The sequence below is a fragment of the Hemiscyllium ocellatum genome, chromosome 42 (assembly GCF_020745735.1).
Source record: "Hemiscyllium ocellatum isolate sHemOce1 chromosome 42, sHemOce1.pat.X.cur, whole genome shotgun sequence".
Classification (NCBI taxonomy): domain Eukaryota; kingdom Metazoa; phylum Chordata; class Chondrichthyes; order Orectolobiformes; family Hemiscylliidae; genus Hemiscyllium; species Hemiscyllium ocellatum.
The window spans coordinates 10,181,240-10,202,999 of NC_083442.1; the positions used below are offsets into that span (position 1 = coordinate 10,181,240).

The following is a 21,760-nucleotide window of genomic DNA, read 5'->3' on the forward strand; positions in this document are numbered from 1 at the left end:
AGTGACCCTTTACTGTCACGTGACCTATTGAAAACCTTGCAACTAGCCACACCTCACCTCTGGGCAGAGGTGCATATAACTAATATTTTCAAACAGTGAAATGTAACATCCCCTTGTACTCTGAAGTGTTACAGTATCACAGAATGTTGGCATTTCCAGCACAAAGTTCACTTATAAAAAGAAAAAAATCACACATCTTGGAACTCAGCGGCCAACCTACATGAGTACGGCACAACCGTTACAGAATTCATGAGTAAGCATGTTCGGTTGCATGCCGAAGTTAATCCAAGTGTTCCCCAACCATGGATGAACCAGCAGACCCACTATTGAAGTCCAGGTCTGAAGTATTCAAGTCAGACAAGCCTGATCTATATAGGATATCTAGCTACAACCTTCATAAGGCCATCAGAGACACCAAGAGGCAATACCAAACTAAGCTTGAGACTCAGATCAATCACACGGACACTTGTCATTTGTATCAAGGCTCATGACATAACAGGCTACCAAACGACAAACAAAATCCCAGTCAACAATAGATGTCAATCCAACAAGCTCAAGAAATTCTACGCTCACTTTGAATAGAAGGTCACCGAGGAATGCACCTGAACCCATGGTCACTAACGCAGATGTTAGGTCAGCCTTCTTGAGAGTGAACCCATGGAAAGTGACTGGCCTGGATACAGGCCTCGGCTGTGCCCTCAGATCCTGTGCAGACCAACTGGTGGGATTATTCGCAGACAGAGTCAGAGTTGTACTGTACGGAAACAGACCTGGTCAGTCCAATTCATCCATGTGTCCAAATATCCTAAAACAATCTAGTCCCATTTGCCAGCATTTGGCCCATATCCCTCTAAACCCTTCCTATTCATTTACCCATCCACATGCCTTTTAAATGTTATTGTACCAGCCTCCATCACTTCTGGCAGCTCGCTCCAGACATCCACCATCCTCTGCATGAGATGAGATAACAAGAATTCAGAGAAAGTATGTTCCTGTCAGGGTGAAAGGGAAGGCTGGTAGGTAGAGGGAATGCTGGATGACTAAAGAATTTGAGGGTTTGGTTAAGAAAAAGGAGGAAATATATATCAGGGACAGACAGGATAGATCAAGTGAATCCTTAGAAGAGTATAAAGAAAGTAGGAGTATACTTAAGAGGGAAATCAGGAGGGCAAAACAGGGATATCAGATAGCTTTGGCAAATAGAATTAAGGAGAATCCAAAGGATTTTACAAATATATTAAGGACAAAAGGGTAACTAGGGAGAGAACAGGGCCCCTCAAAGATCAGCGAGGCAGACTTTGTGTGGAGCCATAGAAAATGGGGAAATACTAAATGAATATTTCGCATCAGTATTTGCTATGGAAAAGGATAGGGAAGATAAAGGCTGTAGGGAAATAGATGGTGACATTTTGCAAAATACCCAGATTACAGAGGAGGAAGTGCTGGATGTCTTGAAATGGTTAAAGATGGATAAATCCCCAGGACCTGATCATGTGTACCCACGAACTCTGTGGGAAGCTAGAGAAGTGATTGCTGGGCCTCTTGCTGAGATATTTGTATTGTCAATAGTCACAGGTGAGGTGCCGGAAGACTGGAGGTTGGCAAAAGTGGTGCCACTGTTTAAGAAGGGCGGTAAAGACAAGCCAGGAAACTATAGACTGGTGAGCATGACCTCAGTGGTGGGCAAATTGTTGGAGGGAATCCTGAGGGACAGGATGTACATGTATTTGGAAAGGCAAGGACTGATTCGGGATAGTCAACATGGCTTTGTGCGTGGGAAATCATGTCTCTCAAACTTGATTGAGTTTTTTGAAGAAGTAACAAAGAAGATTGATGAGGGCAGAGTAGTAGATGTGATCTATATGTACTTCAGTAAGGTGTTCAACAAGGTTCCCCATGGGAGACTGATTAGCAAGGTTAGATCTCATGGAATACAGGGAGAACCAGCCATTTGGATACAGAACTAGCTCAAATGTAGAAGACAGAGTGGTGGTGGAGGGTTGTTTTTCAGACTGGAGGCCTGTGACCAGTGGAGTGCCACAAGGATCGGTGCTGGGTCCTCTACCTTTTGTCATTAACATAAATGATTTGGATACAAGCAGAAGAGGTATAGTGAGTAAGTTTGCAGATGACACCAAAATTGGAGGCGTAGTGGACAGCAAAGAGGGTTACTTCAGATTACAACAGGATCTGGACCAGATGCGCAAATGGGCTGAGAAGTGGCAGATGGAGTTTAATTCAGATAAATGTGAGGTGCTGCATTTTGGGAAAGCAAATCTTAGCAGGACTTATACACTTAATGGTAAAGTCCTAGGGAGTGTTGCTGAACAAAGAGACCTTGTAGTGCAGGTACATAGCTCCTTGAAAGTGGAGTCGTAGGTAGATAGGATAGTGAAGGCGGCGTTTAGTATGCTTTCCTTTATTGGTCAGAGTATGGAGTATAGGAGATGGGAGGTCATGTTGCGGCTGTACAGGACACTGGTTAGGCCACTGTTGGACTATAGCATGCAATTCTGGTCTCCTTCCTATCGAAAAGATGTTGTGAAACTTGAAAGGGTTCAGAAAAGATTTACAAGGATGTTGCTAGGGTTGGAGGATCTGAACTACAGGGAGACTGAACAGGCTGGGGCTGTTTTCCCTGGACCGGAGGCTGAGGGGTGACCTTATAGAGGTTTACAAAATTATGAGGGGCATGGATAGAATAAATAGGGAGTCTTTTCCCTGGGGTCAGGGAGTCCAGAACTAGAGGGCATAGGTTTAGGGTGAGGGAGGAAAGATATAAAAGAGACCTAAGGGGCAACTTTTTCACGCAGAGGGTGGTAAGTGTATGGAATAAGCTGCCAGAGGATGCAGCGGATGCTGGTACAATTGCAACATTTAAGAGGCATTTGGATGGGTATTATGAATAGGAAGGGTTTGGAAGGATATGGGCTGGGTGCTGGCAGGTGGAACTAGACTGGGTTGGGATATCTGGTCGGCATGGACAGGTTGGACCGAAGGGTCTATTTCCTTGCAGTACATCTCTAGGACTCTAAAATGTTGCCCCTTAGGTCCTTCTAAACCATCCTATTCTCACCTGAAAACCATGCCCTCTAATTTTGGACTCCCAAACCCCATCAAAATGGCCTTGGCTACTCACCCTATCCATGATTTTATAAATCTCTATAAGGTCATCCCTCAGCCTCCGAAGCTGTAGGGAAAATAGCCCCAGACTATGCAGCCTCTACCTACAGCTCAAATCCTCCAACCATGGGAACATCATTCTAAATCTTTTCTGAACCTTTTCAAGTTTCACAATATCCTTTCTATAGCAGGGAGACCAGAATTGCACACATTATTCCAAAAGAGGCCGAACGAATACAGCTGCAACATGACCTCCCAACTTCTATACTCAAAGCTGTGACCAATAAAGGCAAGCATAGCAAACACCACCTTCACTATCCTATCTACCTGCAACTCCATTTTTAAAGGAACCATGAAATTGCACTCCTTGGTCTCTTTGTTCAGCAACACTTCCCAGGACCTTACCATTAAGTGTACAGACTTGTCTTGATTTGCCTTTGGAAAATACAGCACCTCACATTTATCTAAACCTGCCATTCCTCGGCCCACTATAGTCTGAGGTAACCTTCTTCACTGTCCACTTCATCTCCAATTTTGGTGTCATCTGCAAATTTATTAACCACACCTCCTAGGTTCACATCCAAATCATTTATGTAAATTACGAAAAGCAGTAGACTCAGCACTGAACCTCCTGGTATACCACCGGTCACAGGTCTCCAACCTGAATAACAACCCTCCACCTAGCTATTCTCCCTGTATTCCACGTGATTTAACAAGTCAACCATGAGGAACCTTGCCGAACTCTTTACCGAAGTCCATATGGATCATGAGTCGAGATTAAAGTGGTGCTGGAAAAGCATAGGTCAGGCAACATCCGAGGGCCAACATTTCAGGCAAAAGCCCTTCATCAGGATGCATACAGATCATGTCCACTGCTCTGCCCTCAATAGTCTTCGTTACTTCTTCAAAAAGCTCAATCAAGTTAGTGAGACACAATTTCCCATGCACAAAGCCATGCTGACCATCCCTAATCAGTCCTTGCCTTTCCAAATATTTGTAAATCCCATTCCTCAAGATTCCCTCCAATAACTTTCCCACCACTGATGTCAGTTCACCAGTCTAATTCCTTGGCTTTTCCTTTCCATATTACTTAAATAGTGACACCATGTTACCCAATCTTCATTCTTCCAGCACCTCACCTGTGGCTATCCATGATACAAATATCTGTGCAAGGGGTCCAGCAATCACTTCCCTTTCTTCCGCCAGAATTTAGGATACTCCTGATCAGGTGCCGGGGATTTATCCACCTTTATGCATTTTAAGACATTCAGCATCTCCTCCTCTACAATATGGACATTTTTAAGGTGTCACTATTTATTTCCCCACGGTATTGATCCTCAATATCCTTCCCCATAGTAAACTCTGATGCCCAATACTCATTTACATATCTCCCCAATTTCCTTCAGTTCCATACGTATACGGCCTTGCTGATCTTCTAAGAGGTCATATTCTCTCCCTGGTTACCCTTTTGTCCTTAATGTATTTGTAGAATCCCTTTGGATTCTCCTTAACCCTATTTGCCAAAACCATCTCCTCTTTTTGCCCTCCTATCTACAATCTGAAGTTGTCATCTGCTTCAAGAAGACCAGCATCATCCTTGTGCCAAAGAAAAATCATGCAGTGTGCCTCAATGACTACCGCCCAATGGCTCTGATCTCTTATAATTATGAAGTGTTTTGATAGGGTTCAGCCTCCTAGATTGTCTTTATCCCTTGCAAATCACCTACTGGCGCTACAGGTCCACAACAGATGCCATCTCTCTGGTCCTACACTCATCTGTGAAAAGTCTTAAAAACAAAGATATCTAATTCAGGCTCCTATTTATTGACTACAGTTCTGCTTCGACACCATAATCCTAAATAAACTTATTGCTAAACTCAGAGACCAAGGTCTCGGCTCCCCACTATGTAACTGAATCCTCTGCTTCTGACCCGTAGACCGCAATCAGTAAAAAGTTGTGACAATTCCCCTTCCTGCATAATGCTCAACACCAGTGCCACGCAAGGCTGCGTACTCAGTCCCCTACTATACTCCTTATACACTCAACTGTGGGGCCAAATTCGCTAGTTTGATCTTAGAATAGGATAAAAAGTCAGCACAACATCAAGGACCAAAGGGCTGTATTTTGCTGTACTATTATATGCTCTAGATTAGAGTGGCGCTGGAAAAACACCATTGGTCAGGCGGCATCAGAGGAGCAGGAAAATCAATGTTTTGGGCAAAAGCACTTAATCAGGAATGGAGGCAGGGAGCCTCCAGGATGGAAAGAGAAATTGGGGTGGGGATATGCTGAGGAGAAGGTAGCAAAGAGTACAATAGGTGAATAGAGGTCAGGATGGAAGTGATAGGTCAGAGGGAAGGATGCAGCGGATAGGTGGGAAGGGAGATAGGCTGGTAGGACAGGTCACGAGGACAGTGCTGAACTGGAAGGCTGGAACTGGGGTAAGGTTAGGGGAGAGGAAATGAGGGACCATTTAGACCCTGAGTCATTCATTTACATGTAATTCACTGCACCATTTTAGCAAATTTTAACTACGTCGCCAACTCAATGAATGACTCAGGGTCTAAATGGTCCTGTTCATTTCTCCCATTCACTTCCTCCATTCACGTCTTAGTGAGTCAGATTCCTGATGAAGAGTTATGCCCTAAACATCGATTCTCTTGCTCCTCGGATGCTGCCTAACCAGCTGCGCTTTTCCAGCGCCACACTCTTGACTCGGATCTCCAGCATCTGCAGTCCTCACTTTCCCCTGTTCACTTCACATGTTTAATGCCTCAAAAGTAAATAATGCTAAATAAGTGTTGTTTAATCTCATCCCCACAATGCAGGTCATCAAATCAACACACATTCATATACCCTTGTGGCGTAGTGATAAAGTTCCTACCTCTAGGTTAAAAGGCCCAGGTTCAAGTCATACTTGATCCAGACTGTGTTATAACATGTCTCAACAGGTTAATTTAGAAAGCCCTTAAAAACACATTACCCTTTAATACTGTCACTTCAAGACCCTTGATTTTCAATTCCCCATCGCCATTTACACATTTGTTTTACCATTTTCCCAGACTCCATCCTCATCCCTCACCAGATTTAAAAAGGTCTCCATACTTGCATTCCTCTTCTCTACGCTTTCAAAACAACACATAACACAAACCACTCCTTGCAGTCAAGCACAGTCAGAGAAAGGCTCTTGTTGTGTGCTGCATATTGAACCATTCATCACCAAATTCAACTATTCTCATAAAAAATAACGAATTGCTTAATGTACAAACATATCACAAACAAAGTGAAAGAGAATGCAACAGAATAAGAACTTCAAAATAGCTGGAGACCAATAGGGTCTTCTGATAGGGCTTGTTTTCCTGTAGTAAGTTTGCCCTGCTTCTGCTCCTTATCATAAGATAGAGGCTGATAATTTTATAATTAGCAAATCAAACTCAAACTTTAGCAATAGCAAAAAAAAATCAGCAAAATCATGATAATTGCAGCATTACCTTGCCTTTGTAATCAGTAAAGAAACCAAGCTGAGTAGATAAAAGGTGTTTCTACAGTCTCAAGCCGAAAACAATTTACGAATTAAGCTGCAATGAAATGATACACAAGACTTATTCTTCTCTCACAAACACAAGGAGTTGAAACACAAAAGTTGAAGTCTCTATTCTCGCATGTCAGTGGCTCTCCTTTACATATTTGGGAAAACATGTCTGGCCTTCATGTTACACAAGCAAGCCTCCTGCCAGTTTGATCTGAAAGCACTAAACATTTTTCTCACATATGAGAGAACAACTGCCATGTGAATGGCACCATGATCTAGTGGTGCCACCAACACCTGCAGCATTACAACAGCTTGGCAACAGGCACTAAGCTATTTTCTAATCAATCTATTCAGGGATGTTATTGTACACCCCTGGAAGAGTTGGAACTTCAAACTAGGCCTCCTGGTTAAGAGGTAGTGACTATGACTGTGTCACAAGAGCCCAAACAGATGCGAACACCAAACTCACCCCACAACACCAGATAGCCACTGTACATAGGCAAGTACATAGGATAAACTTTAAAGGAAATATTATTTGATTCACAGCAACTATATTCTCTCAAAATGCAAAACCTCAAAGAAGGTCAACCATTTCTCACTACAGGGTAGTTTCATAAAGATGAAATGTCCTGATGGCTAGTCACTTTAGCCATCAGTAGAATGCAATTTTAATAAAATTACCCAAGTTCCACTGGATTTTGTGCATAGCCGTTGCCTCAGGTAAATGTTGACAATGATGGCACAAAAGGCAACACTCAGTTCAATGGCAAAGTTTATGGTCTATCACCATCTCCTGTGCCTGATACTCTCAAATCACAAACAGGCAACCAAATTGAACCAAATTCAGCCTTCAATGTTGTGCTGACCTGCGAAATTAATCTGATGCCCATCTCACCTATCCATAGTTCCATTATTATCCATATGTATGACCAATGCCCATTTAAATGCTCTTAATGTCAGCGAGTCTACTACTGTTGCAGGCAGGCCATCCCACACCCCTACTACTCTGAGTAAAGAAATTACCCCTGATATCTGTCCTAAATAGCTTTGAATTGAGGGGTGATCTATGTCCCCTCATGTCAGCCTTCACCATCCAAGGAAAAGACTAACTGTCTATCCAATCTAATCCTCTGATTATCTTGTACGTCTTGACTAAGTAACCTCTCAACCTTTTTCTCTCCAATGAAAACAGCCTCAGTTCCCTCAACTTTTCCTCGTAAGACCTTCCTTCTATACCGGGCAACATCCTAGTAAATCACCTCTGAACAGTTTCCAAAGCTTCCACATCCTTCCTATAACGTGGTGACCAGAATTGCACGCAATGCTCCAGGTGTGGCCTTACTAGTGTCTGGTACAACTGAAGCATGACCTTGTGGCTCCAAAACGCAATCCCCCTATCAATAAACACCAATATACCATATGCCTTCTTAACAACCTTACCAGGATGTTGCCTGGACTAGGGGGCTTATCTTATAAGGAGAGGTTGACTGAGCTAGGACTTTTTTCATTGGAGAAAAGGAGGAGAAGAGGGGACCTAATTGAGGTATACAAGATAATGAGAGGCATAGATAGTCACTGGCTATCGACTCTATTTCCCAGGGCAGAAATCACCAACACGAGGGGTCATAGTTTTAAGCCGGTTGGAGGAAAGTATAGAGGGGATGTCAGAGGCGGGTTCTTTACACAGTTGAGAGAGTATGGAATGCGTTGCCAGCAGCAGTTTTGGAGGCAGGGTCATTGGGGACATTTAAGAGACTCCTGGACATGCATACGGTCACAGAAATTTGAGGGTGCATACATGAGGATCAGTGCTCGGCACAACATCATGGGCTGAAGGGCCCGTTCTGTGCTGTACTGTTCTATGTTCTAGGTTATCAACCTGTGTAGGAACTTATGGGGATTTATGCACTTGGACACAGATCTCTCTGTTCATCTATGCTACCAACAATTTTACCATTAGCCCAGTAATCTGCATTCCTGTTACTTCTTCCAAAGTGAACTACCTCACACTTTTACACATGAAACTCCATTTGCCACTTACCAGCCCAGTTCTGCGTCTTATCTATGTGCCTCTGTAACTCACAACATCCATCGACACTATCCACCTACCTTAGTGTCACCTGCAAATTTACTAACCCATCCTTCAACATCCTCTTCCAGAGCATTTATAAAAATGACAAATAACAGTGGCCCCAAAACAGATCCTTGCGGCACACTCTGGAGCTCAGTTACCAGTGGAGAACACTTCCCAACAACCACAAACCTCTGTCTTCTTTCAGCTCGGCAATTTCTGATCCAAACTGTTAAAATCACCTTCAATCCCAAAACTCCTTATTTAGTGCAATAGCGTACCACGTGAAGCCTTATCAAACGCCTTACCGAATAACCACCTTACCTTCATCTACCTGTTTTGTCACCTTCTCAAAGAACTCAATAAGGTTAGTGAGGCACGACCTACCCTTCAGAACAAACTGTGTTGACTATCCCTAATCAAATTATTCCTTTCCAGATGATTATAAATCCTTTTCTTTTTATAAGCTTTTCCAACACCTTACCCACAACCGAACTAAGGCTCACTGGCTGATAATTACAGGTTGTCCTGACTCCCCTTCTTAAACAAGGGAACAACATTTGCTATCCTCCAGTTTTTTGGCACTACTCCTGTCGACAACGATGACAAAGATCGAAGCCAAAGGCTCTGCAATCTCCTCCCTGGCTTCCCAGAAAATCAGAGGATAAATCCCATCCAGCCTTGAGGTCTGAGCAATTTTGAAAGATTTGAAAATGGATAAGACCACCTCTTTGTCAAGCTCAATCCCATCTAATTTTGTAGCCTGTATCGCTGTTTTCTCACTAACATTGACAAAAAGTATTCATTAAGCGCTACCCCATTTCAGATTCCACACACAACTTTCCACTACTATCTTTAATTGGTCCCAATCTTACTCTCGTCAGTCTTTTATTTTTGATAGAAGGCCTCAGGACTTTTCATGATCCTATCTGCCTTCTTATGTCCCCTCCCAGCTCTTCTTAGCCCTCACTTTAGGTCTTTTCTGGCTAATGAATAATTCTCAAGACCCCTAACTGAGCCTTCAGACCACATCCTCATAAGTCTTCCTCTTGATAAGAGCTTCAACTTCTTTAGTAAATCATGGCTCACACACTCGACAACTACCTCCCTGCCTGATAGCTATATACTTCACACGGAGCTGCATGAGCTGTTCCTTGAATAAGCTCCACATTTCAGGAGTGTCCAAACCCTGCAGCTTCCTTCCCCATCCTATGCATCCTAAATCTTGCCTAATTGCATCATAATTGCCTTTCCCCCAGTGGTACCTCTGTGATATATACTCTGTTCATTGTTATTGTAAACATAACCAAATTATGGTCACTATCGCCAAAGTGCTCACCTACCTCCAAATCCAACACCCGGCCGAGTTCATTCCCCAGTACCAAATCCAATATAGCATCGCCCCTTTTTGGCCTGAATCCATACTGTGTCAGAAAACCGTCCTGAACCAAAACTGACCCATCTAAACTACTTAAACTATAGTAACTTTCCCAGTATTGACTGGGAATAAAGTCCCCCACAACAACTACCCTGTTACTCTTGCTCCTGTCAAGAATCATCTTTGCTATCCTTTCCTCTACATCCCTGGAACAATTTGGAGGCCTTTAGAAAACTCCCAACAGGGTAACCTCTCCTTTCCTGTTTCTAACCTCAGCCCAAACTACCTCAATGGATGAGTCCTCAAATGTTATAATACTACTGCTGTAATACTACCCTTGATTAAGAATGTCACACCCCCACCTCTTTAACCATCTTCTTTGTTCTTGCTGAAAGATCCAAATCCTGGTATCTGCAACAACATTTCCTGTCCGTCCTCTAGCCATGTCTCTAAAATGGCCAGAACATCAAAATCCCAGTACCAACCCATGCTGCAAGTTCACCCACCTTATTCTGGATGCTTCTGGTATTGAAGTACACATATTTCAAACCAACATCCTGATTGACGGTGCCCTCCCGCAACCTTGTAAACCTATCCCTGACCTCACTACCCTCAACCTACTGTACACTGAAACTACAATTCAGGTTGCTATCCCCCTGCTGCATTAGTTTAAACCCTCTTGAAGAGCATTAGCAAATTAACCCATCAGGATATTGGTACCCCTCTGGTTCAGGAGAAGACCATCCTGTTTGCAGAGGTCCGACGTGCAGAAAGAACTCCAATTATGCAAAAATCCAAAACTCTCCATCCTGCACTATTCCTGCAGCCACATCTTCAGCTCTGCTTGCTCCCTGTTCCTCGCTTCCCTAGCACGTGGCACAGGCAACAAACCAGAGATAACAACTTTGTTCTAGCTTCCACCTGAGCTCCCCGAATTTCTGCCTTTGATCCCAACCATTCTTCCTACCTATGTCGGTAGTGCTGATGTGGACCACAACTTGGAACTGCTCCCCCTCCCTCTCAAGGATCCTGAAAACACGATCAGAGACATCACTAACTCTGGCACCTGGGAAGCAATACACCAATTGTGAATATCTCTCATTCCCACAGAACCTCCTATCTATCCCCCTAACTATGAAGTCCCCAATGACTAAAGCTCTGCTCCTTTTCCCCCTTCCCCTCTGGGCAATTGGGACAGACTGAGACCTGTGCGCCATTGCTTACGCCTGCTAAGTTGTCCCCTGCTAAGTTGTCCCCCGCAACAGTATCCAAAACGGTATACCTGTTGTTGAGGAGAACCATGACAGGAGATCCCTACACTGACTGCTGGTTCCCTTTTCTACCGCCAACAGTAACCTATCTGCTTTCTTCATGTGACTGTGGAGTAACTACCTCCTTGTAACTCTCCTCAATAATCCCCTGGATGATCCGAAGTTCATTCAGCTTCAGTTTCCTAACACAGTTCTAGAGGAGCTGGTGTTGGGTGTACATCTCACAAATTAAGTCTGCAGGGACACTAGAGGTTACCCTTACCTCCCACATATCGCAGGTGGAACATTCAATTGCCCTTACCTCCATTCCTGCTATTTAAAATTCTCAAATAGACTACTGGGAAAAAAAATCAAATGAAACAGGAAAGAAAACACTCGTCACCTTACCAACCGACACACGGAATTGTTTTTTAGTTAGAGGAGAATGGTTGGGAGACACTGCCTGGTAAAGCAGCCACCCCAGTGTGACCTCATGACCTCTCCGACTATGTCCCGGAACTGAAGAGAAACTGGAACAAAAAGCAATTTAAACTGTACATTCACGTTTCCTGACAGGCTCTGCTGCTCCTAGAATTCCCATTTAGCTTTGTTAGCCATGGTTGACCTTTGCCGCATTTCTGTACTTAGAAAGAACACAGTTGCTATCATACTGCCTTAAAGATTATCCATTGCCTATGTACACTCATGGCTTTTAATGCATTTTCCTTATTCAATTCCACCAATTTGTACCTCATGCAATCATAAGTTCTCTTATTCGAATTTAGCACCCTTGCTCAAATGAACTATTTCACCATCAAGCATAGTGTAAAGTTCTGTTATATTGTCCTCAAAAGGAATTTGTACTATAAGATTGCTAATAAGTTTTTTTTATTATGTAATACTGGATCAGAAGTAGCATGTTCTCTAGTTGGTTCAACACTTTTCTCTAGAAAACCACCTCTAATATACACCTTATTTCAGGAGAGATGTTGAGCCCTGGAGAGATTGTATCATTCTAATAAATTACCTGTGAACAATGAAGGATTTCAGATAGAAAAAAAATGAGAGATTAGGTTTATTCTCCTTGGAGCAAGGAAGATTAAGCAGTGGTCTTACTGAGGTATTCAAAATCATGAATAATTTTGACAGAGTGAGGGAGGATATTCTGTTTCCATTATGTCAGTAACTATAGGACACAATTTCAAAATAGTCAGCAAGAGAACGAGGAGTGAGAGGAGGAGAAACGTCTTTACTCAGTTGTTAGGATTTGGAATGAGCTGTCTGGGAGAATGGTCGTACCTTCTATCTATCTTCACCTATCCTCACTTCACCACCCTGCCCCCGCCCTCCCATTGACCAACGGGGCACACACCCGATCTGTGTTCACTTATCCCCACTACACCACCCTGCCCTCGCCCTCCCATGGACCAACAGGGCATACACATGACCTGTGTTCACCTATCGCCACTACACCACCCTGCCCTCCCTCCCCCCACCCATTGACCAACCAAGTCATACACCCGACCTATCCCCACTTCACCACCATGCCCCCGCCACCTCATTTATCTGCACCTCCCCCTACACACACCCCCAGTCCTGAAGAAGGGTTACACCTGAATCAGACTTCCCCATCCCAATACTGTCTGGCTTGTTGTGTTCTTCCAGTCTCCTGCCTGTCTATTTTGGATTCCAGCATCTGCAATGGGTGTGTCTCTGGGAGAGTGGTGGTGGCAGATTCTATAGGAAATGACAAAAGAGTGCTGGATATATATACGAACGTGAAGTTAGAGGGCTATGGAGATAGGGTTAGAGAGAGGCACCAGCTGGGGAGCCCTTTCAGGAGCTGGTACAGACATGGGCCAAACGGCCTCTTTCTGCATTGTAAAGGTCTATGATTACTGTATTGCTCATGCTTCTTTTGTGCTTTATCACCTGACTAATATCATCATGTCTCACACTACCATACCATTTGGCCTATAAATAACACCAATGTCTGCATATCTCTCTCAGCTCCAAACATATTCCTCTTTTTTTTAAATCTGAAATCTCCCACACTAATATATGGATCTCATCCCTTATAATCAGCACAACTCCATTTCCTTTTCCTGCATTCTTTCAAAATGTTCCCAGTCCTGATCACCGTGCAGCCAAGTTTCTAGAATAGCGATTAGACCATAGAGATATCTCTCTATTGGTGCCTTCAGACTGTCTACCTTTTTCACAAATGTGGCATGTATTCAGATAGAGTGCCCTTAACTTTGTATTTTTGATGTCAATCTGCTTTGGAAGCATACTCGATGCTTGGCTTTATTTCTCAGGTCTTCTAGACTCCTTAGAAACCTTTTGACTTCCCATTACTAAATTTACTTTCTTCCAATTAGGGTTATTCCTCAGGGATCCCATTTCCTGACACCTAGTTTAAATGCAACCCATCACTGCTATAAAGACTCCCTTCAAGGTCATCAGTCCCAGTCTCATTAATGAGCAAGTCATCTAGCTATACCAGTTCTTCACCCTTGAATCTATCCTCTTATTCTTAACTTTTGGCACTGGGAGCAATCCAGTGATGACTGATCAATGTCCTGCTTTTTAATTTCCTTCCTAACTTCCCAAAAACTGCCTTCAAGATCTCATCCTCTTCCTATTTATGTCATTGGTACCAATTTGGATGACTTGTGAATGATCCTTCTCTCTCAGAAAAATATAGTCAGTCAGTCAACACATCAGCTAATCAACACAATCCTCATTAATTCTGGAAGATTAAACTAGATTAGCTGACAAACTTTGTAACTAAACAGTACAAACTATCATAGGCTGGGAAAGTTCAGCAAGTCCGGCAGCATCTGTGAAGTGAAATCCAGTGACCCCTCATCGGATTTTTGTTTCTGATTTACAGTATCCGCACTTCTTTCAGTTTTTAAACAGATTTCATAAGAATGTTTTCAATCAAGTGCCTGGACAAAATCCAGCAGCCAACTCCCAGCATTGCAAGTAAATTTGTTTTCATTTCCAACACTAACAACTAACTGCCAGAAAGGAAGGCAAAGTTCACAAAGAAAGTAAATACAAAAATTGAAACTTTTCTTCTCCATTTTCTTCTCTTCATCACTTTATACATCTTTACATTGACTGTTTCTTTTCATTTCCCTTTGGAAAGGTATTTACAAACACCGATTTACATATACCAGGGGAGGTCTACTTTTCAGCATGGAATTCAATTCGAATTATTCAGTTATGCCCTAATACTTTCTGAAACAAAAGAAATAAAACTGTTAAGGACTAAGCATTGTTGCCATTATTGTAAATCTTGACTTTTAAAATTTATGTCATGTAGGCTTCTAGGCTAAGTCAGTATTTATAATCAAGCTTTAACTGCCCTCAGAAGGCAGTGGTGAACTACCTTCTTTAAAGTGGGGGGGGGGGGGGTGGGGGGGAATCTGGGCAGGATGCTCTTTGGAGAGTCAGTGTGGACTTGATGAGCCAAATGGCCTGTTTCCACACTGTAGGGATCCTATGATTCCAAGTTCTGGACCTAAGATGACTGACCAACAACTGCAACCAATATCCTCTGTGCCAGGTAGAACTCTAACTGAGAGTTTGTCTCCTGATTCCCATTGACTTGGGTTTTGCTAAGGTTCGTTGGTGCCAGTCCCAGTCAAATGTAAGCTTGATTTCAAAGGCGGTCACTCTCAACTCACCTCTGAAATTAAACTCTACTGGTTTGAACAAAGGCTGAAATCAGGAGAGGAGTTCAGGATCCTGCTGGAACACATATTAGGTGTCAGCGAGCAGATTATTGCCAAGCAAGTGCTGCTCGATATTGTTTTATCTGTACTTAGGCATGCCTGATGCTGCTCTTGGCATGCCCTCCGACACCCTTCATTGTTACCATAAAGACGAGGATCAATGAATTAAGGGGATGTGCCAGGCCACAAGGTAGCTTTCAATGTGTCTTCGCTTTTGTTAAATCTTATTTGTCATTTATTTCATTTCCTCTCCTTTACCTGGGCACTGTTTTCCGTTTCAGTCTACAATACTATTTCCTAAAAGGCCTCAGTATCTTCCAAACTCAATAAACATCTAAACTGACAGAGGGATCAATACAAATCTCACTACAAATCCAAAACATTTTAATCACAAGAGCAGTACTTACATGAATAAGGATACAACCCTTGATTCCTGTTATCTTAGCAACTGGGGCGGGGGGGGTGGAATTAGTTGCAAAGAATTACAACAGAATAGTAAGCAAATCTTCCTGCAAATGTGAGATCATTTCTTCTTACCCAGGGAGGATTTATATAAGGGGGATTCACTAGGTTGGTTCCAGAATCAAAGGTTGTATAGGATAGACAAGAATGCGGAATTGAGGCTGTAATCAGATATGCTACAATCTTATAGAATGGCAGAATAGGCTCCAGGGTCTGAACAGCATAGTCCTTCTCCTAGTTCTTGCAACAAAGACAATTTAAGACAAATTCTGGGTAAAATGGACAATCAGAATAGGGTTATGAAGACGGAGAATGCTGGGCAGCATTTTTAACCAGATCAGATTGACTGATGGACCAACTGAGTAAAAAGTGAGGTCTGCAGATGCTGGAGATCGGAGCTGAAAATGTGTTGCTGGTTAAAGCACAGCAGGTTAGGCAGCATCCAAGGAACAGGAAATTCGACGTTTCGGGCCAGAGCCCTTCATCAGGAAATGGACCAACTGCCATTCCTTTGAGATTATGGCAAAAGTAGTTTGTGCAGTGTTAAGATGCAATGCACAAGCTGCAAATGAAAAGAGATAGCTGCAATGAATTTCACCTTTTGATCAGATAGAGGCACTAAACAGAAGTCAGGGAAATGAAGGAAAAGTAAAGGGAAAATATGTGCACTTTTGGAGAGTTTCAATCCCATGTTAGGTAACCATAATCAACAATGAACCAGAGGAAGGATAATAACAGAAGCTATGAACAAAACAATTCTGAGTAATGTCACAGAACATTCTACAATGGTGATGGTCTCAAAGGATTCTAATGCTCTCTATTAACTACCATGAACAATGGGCTTTGCAAAGTACAATGGTAAGATGTCAGAGATTCACATTAGTAACTGGTAGCCTTTACTGTGTGCTAACTTCAGTTTGAACAGAGTTCACTGGGACAACAATGCCAAAAATCAAAGGATACTCACATTTTAGTAATCAAAGACAGACTAACAAAGTTGAATCAAGCTCAAGTCACATAATACAAAGGCTGTGTCTTATGGTTCAGAACTCACTCAGACCCAAACTGAGGGTCACACTGGTGACAAAAACCTGTAGGTTTATATCCACACCAACCGGGGTCAAAGTGGTAGCAGTTGTATATTCAAGTGACTGGATTAGACTATTGCTAAGCAATGGGTTTGTGTGGCCAGAATAATAAGAGGCTGTCACATTGGATTTTATTCCGCACAAGCTTCCAAACCAAGTTGGCAATAGATCTTTGTCGTGCAGTGAAGGTAGAAGCTGACATTTCTGGAAGGTGTAAGCTGTTGCCCAGGCACACAATCTCAAAAACCAAAAGAATTATGGATGCTCTAAATCAGAAACAAAAACAGAAGTTGCTGGAAAGGTTCAGCAGGTTTGACAGCATTTATGAAGACAAATCAGTTCTGAGGAAGGGTCACTGGACCCAAACTGTCAACTCCAATTTCTCTTCAATTGACATTGTGAAACCAACTGAACTTCTCCAGCAACTTCTGGTTTTGACCACACAACTTCACTTAATGAGAGACCAGTCAGTTACTCAGAAATGGCAACTTCCTCTTTGCTGCAGATCTCTACCAATCAACTATATTGATTGCAGAAAATACAGAACACTTGATGCTACATTGATGTAAAGTGATCTGATTGTAGCTTAATAAACTCCAGCATTACCTCTGGCATATACACAGATCTCCAACTTACATTTGCCAACTGCCCCTAAACTGTGCTGAAGGAAGCAAGCAAATTTTCCACACATTACATGCCCTGCTTGTGAAGACAGCTGTGATTGGAGATTCGAATATTGCAAAATGTTACCAGCATCAGTACAGCAGAAAAAAATTCTCCAATTATATGCATCAAACTATTATAATAATTTAAGACAAAGAACTGCAGATGCTGGAGATCAGAAGCAAAAACAGAAAATCAGCAGATGACAGATCTGTGCTGAAAATGTGTTGCTGGTTAAAGCACAGCAGGTTAGGCAGCATTCAAGGAATAGGAAATTCGACGTTTCGGGCATAAGCCCTTCATCAGGGCTTATGCCCGAAATGTCGAATTTCCTATTCCTTGGATGCTGCCTAACCTGCTGTGCTTTAACCAGCAACACATTTTCAGCTGTGATCTCCAGCATCTGCAGACCTCATTTTTTACCCGAAGATGACAGATCTGTAGAAAGAAAGCAGAGTTAGTGCCTCCAATCTGGTGATTCTACTTCAGAATTGGAGCAAGCTTCAACGCAAGCTTGAAGAACATCTCATTTTCTGCTTGGGGACACTGCAGCCTTTAGGACTTGACACGGAGTTCAATAGCTTTAGACCCTGATTCCATTCTCCATGCATTTACCCACTCCACACCAGTACTGCTTTTGGTGCAGTCACATATTCTCGCCAACTCTTAAGTTTATCACAATATAAAAGGTTACTTTACAGCTCACCCACACTCTCCTACTCTCAGCTCTTATTTTAAAGAGAGCATTCTGATGAAGGGTCACAGACTTGAAAACTTAACTCTGCTTTTTTCCCCACAGATGTTGATAGAACAGTTTTGCCAGCAATTTCTGTTTTTGTTACAAATTTACCCACTTCAGGTCAAAAGCAGCATTATTAACAGCCGACAGAGAAATCCTTCTGATGAAAAACCAACTTATGAAACTGTAATACACATCTTTAAAATTTGGCTTGTTAAAAACTTTCCATTAAATGTGCTCTAATGAAAACAAAAATAGGAGAATATGACAATGAATCTGGCATCTGTACTGGCATCAAAAACATGGGAATGAGCATGCCATGTAATTAAAAACAAAAGTTTCCTTTCTTGAAAATCCTAAGATCTCAAAGGGCCCCCCACATCATGCTTCCTTTTCTTATGCTCCTCGTTTTTCACATTTGCTTGTTTCTTTTAAAATTGAACTAATGAGATAGTAATGGCAAATAAGCTTCATAAATTTATTATGCTGTTTCATTTTTTGAAAGCCACTCAATTTTGAGTTTGCAGTTTAAAAGTGAAATATGCAACTTTGTCAATACAATTCACAAGCATTGACTACCTAAACAAACTCAAAACAGTTAGAAAACAATCAACTTTAAAGCAACACAAGTGTAACTACATAACATGTAAACTACATAATTCATCTATGTTCCCCTTCTCACCCCACAAAGACATTGCCATCAGTTACCACGATATAATATCTTCAACTAAAACGCAATACCCTGTACCTTGGTACAAATGTGCTGCACTAGATTCAGAAGGGGCTTGATGAGACTGTGCAAGGTGGAGATGGGAGGGCTATTGCACACACAAATATCTGGTACAGTATTAACAATACTTGAATCCCTGGAGTTCCCAAGGTTACAGTTTGGAAATTGTGAAACAAATTGAACCCCTCAAACAAAGCATTACAATCAATATGGAGGGGGGGGGGGAGAAGAGATGAGGAAGGGGAGGCCAGACCAAGAGGCGAATGGGAGATGGAACGTGGAGAAGGGAGAGGTAGTCCCTCTCTCCCTGGAGGCACCAATTCTGCTTATTTTAATTTTCAAGCTTCCTACACAACCATGACGGTATTGTTCAGTTTCAATACTTGCAGAGGAGTACAGGGACAGATATCACAGAACATTCGCAATGACAAATACATTGTTGCACACCCTGGGAAATGTACATGCTGAAACTATGTGCGATAGTTCACATTATAGGCACAGAGAGAGCAGCCATGCAGGTTGCAAACTTCCTGGATAGGGAAGCTAAATCAATGTTTGTCAAGAGCTTCCCTCCCTATTCGCAAACTGTGTATAACTCTTGACCAACCTTTTCAAAACCCTTGACCCAGGATGTATAGTTCTGTTGCATCCATACTCTAAGAAGGTGGTTCCGAATATTTTCACTGCTTTGACATGGCCTGCCCAAGCTCAGGCAGATCACACATGATTGGGAACTGAGACAGGGAAGTAACAGGTTTGAGGATAGTTTAAAACTATCCCCCCTTCCTCCCTTCACCCCCATCCCTCCCCATACCCCCATCCCTCCCCTCACCCCCAGCCCTCCCTCCACCCCTTTCCCCCCATTTCTCCCTTCACCCCCCCTCCCCTTTCCCCCGACCCTACCTTCAGAGTGTAATCCCTCCCTCCTGAGTGAATCTCAAATTGACCCTCCTCAGCCTCCAAGTCGTAGGTGAAGGAGGAATCGGCGATGTCGATGAAGCCCAGCGGGATGGCGTCGCTCGAGCCCTTGAAGTAATACAGGTGACAGTGAAGGGGCTCGAAGACAAACCAGCGGCTCTTGAATCCCTTGAGCGGCCCCTTCCCGGACAGTTTGTTGAGGTAACCGCACAGCCTGGACGGCAGCTCCCGCCTCACGCTGACCGGACTCGACGCCACCAGCTCTGACTGCTCAGGCAACGAGTCTCCGTGCCTCTCCGCATCTTCCTCCCTCATAATCCGGGCAAAGTGAGGCAGTCAGCTCGGCGAACAGGTAAAACAGCGGGGAACTGACCTGAACTCACCCTCCGGCCATGGAGCTCTGGCTGACAGCACCGCACTGGCCGCCGGGAGCTGTAGTCCACAGCTTGGCGGGGAAAGACTACAGCTCCCAGCAGCCCCACGTCTTGCGCATGCGTATACGGAGGTGTCAACTACATTTCCCAAATGTACGGTCTAGGATGAGCATTGACACTGGATATATACTTGCCCACCGTGATGATCAATGACGTCTGATTTCTCTTCACAGATGTTGTCAAACCTGCTAAGCTTTTCTAGCAATTTTCGTTTTTGTTGGGATGATCAGTGCGCCTGCGCATATATCTCAAACTAACCCCAAGAAGTATTGGGTCTACTGCACATGCGTTGTACATGAGCAGAGACCCCCTCCTCTCCAGATGTTGCATACTTAAGCAAGTTCAATCCAGAATGGCTTGTTTGTGAGGGTTATGTAAAGCTCGATGCTCTGAGTCCTGGGAATAATGGCAATCGTTCACAAGTTCAGCCTGATTTTTGAAATACCTGGCTTTTAAAAAATTATGTTTCTGGAGTAGAGTGGTGCTGGAAAAGCACAGCAGGTCAGGCAGTATCTGAGGAGGGTAGGGGTGGGAATGGGGAGAAAGTAGCATAGAGTACAATAGATGAGTGGGGGTGGGGATAAAGGTGATAGGTCAGAGAGGAGGGTGGAGTGGATAGGTGGAAAAGAAGATAGGCTGGTAGGACAGGTCATCAGGATGGTGCTGAGCTGGAAGTTTGGAACTGGGGTGAGGTGGGGGAAGGGGAAATGAGGAAACTGGTGAAGTCCACATTGATGCCCTGGGGTTGAAGTGTTCTGAGGTGGAAGATGAGGCGTTCTTCCTCCAGGCGTCGGGTGGTGTGAGAGCGGCGGTGAAGGAGGCCCAGGACCTCCACGTCACTCGGCTGAGTGGGAGGGGGAGTTGAAATGTTGAGCCACAGGGTTGATTGGTGTGGGTGTCCCAGAGGTATTCCCTAAAGCACTCTGCTAGGTGGCATCCAGTCTCTCCAATGTAGAGCAGACCGCATCGGGAGCAACGGATATAATAAATGATATTGGTAGATGTGCAAGTAAAACTTTGGATGTGGAAGGCTCCTTTAGGGCCTTGGATGGATATGAGGGAGGAGGTATGGGTGCAGGTTTTTGCAATTCCTGCAGTGGCAGGGGAGGATAGGTTGTTGGGGGGACATGGACCTGACCAGGTAGTCATAGAGGAAGCTGTCTTTGCGGAAGGCGGAAAGGGGTGGGGAGGGAAATATATCCCTGGTGGAGGAGTCCATTTGGAAGGGGCGGAAGTGTTGGTGGATGATTTGGTTTATGCAAAGGTTGGTAGGGTGGAAGGTGAGCACCGGGAGGGGTTCTGTCCTTGTTACGGTTGGAGGGGTGGGGTCTAAGTGCGGAGGTGCAGAACGTGGTCGAGATGCGTTGGAGGGCATCTTTAACCACATGGGAAGGGAAATTGCGGTCTCTAAAGAAGGAGGCCATCTGGTGTGTTCTGTGGCGGACCTGGTCCTCCTGGGAGCAGATACAGCAGAGGCTGAAGAATTGGGAATACGGGATGGCATCTTTGCAGGAGGTAGGGTGGGAAGAGATGTAATCCAGGTAGCTGTGGGAGTCGGTGGGTTTGTAAAAAAATGTTGGTGTCAAGTCATTAATGGAGATGGAGAGGTCCAGGAAGGGGAGGGA

The 21,760-nt window shown here is 43.6% G+C and overlaps 1 protein-coding gene across 1 annotated transcript in view; it reads right to left on the reverse strand.

Annotated features, from left to right (window-relative positions):
- The window catches only part of tbc1d2b (TBC1 domain family, member 2B), a 154,572-nt gene extending 134,472 nt beyond the window's left edge, over window positions 1-20,100 (reverse strand). Inside the window, exon 1 of the mRNA XM_060853641.1 lies at window positions 19,687-20,100. Within this exon, the coding sequence (XP_060709624.1) occupies window positions 19,687-20,016 (330 nt within the window). The 5' untranslated portion in view covers window positions 20,017-20,100. The remainder of the gene's footprint in view (window positions 1-19,686) is intronic.
- Window positions 20,101-21,760: the final 1,660 nt, after the last annotated feature.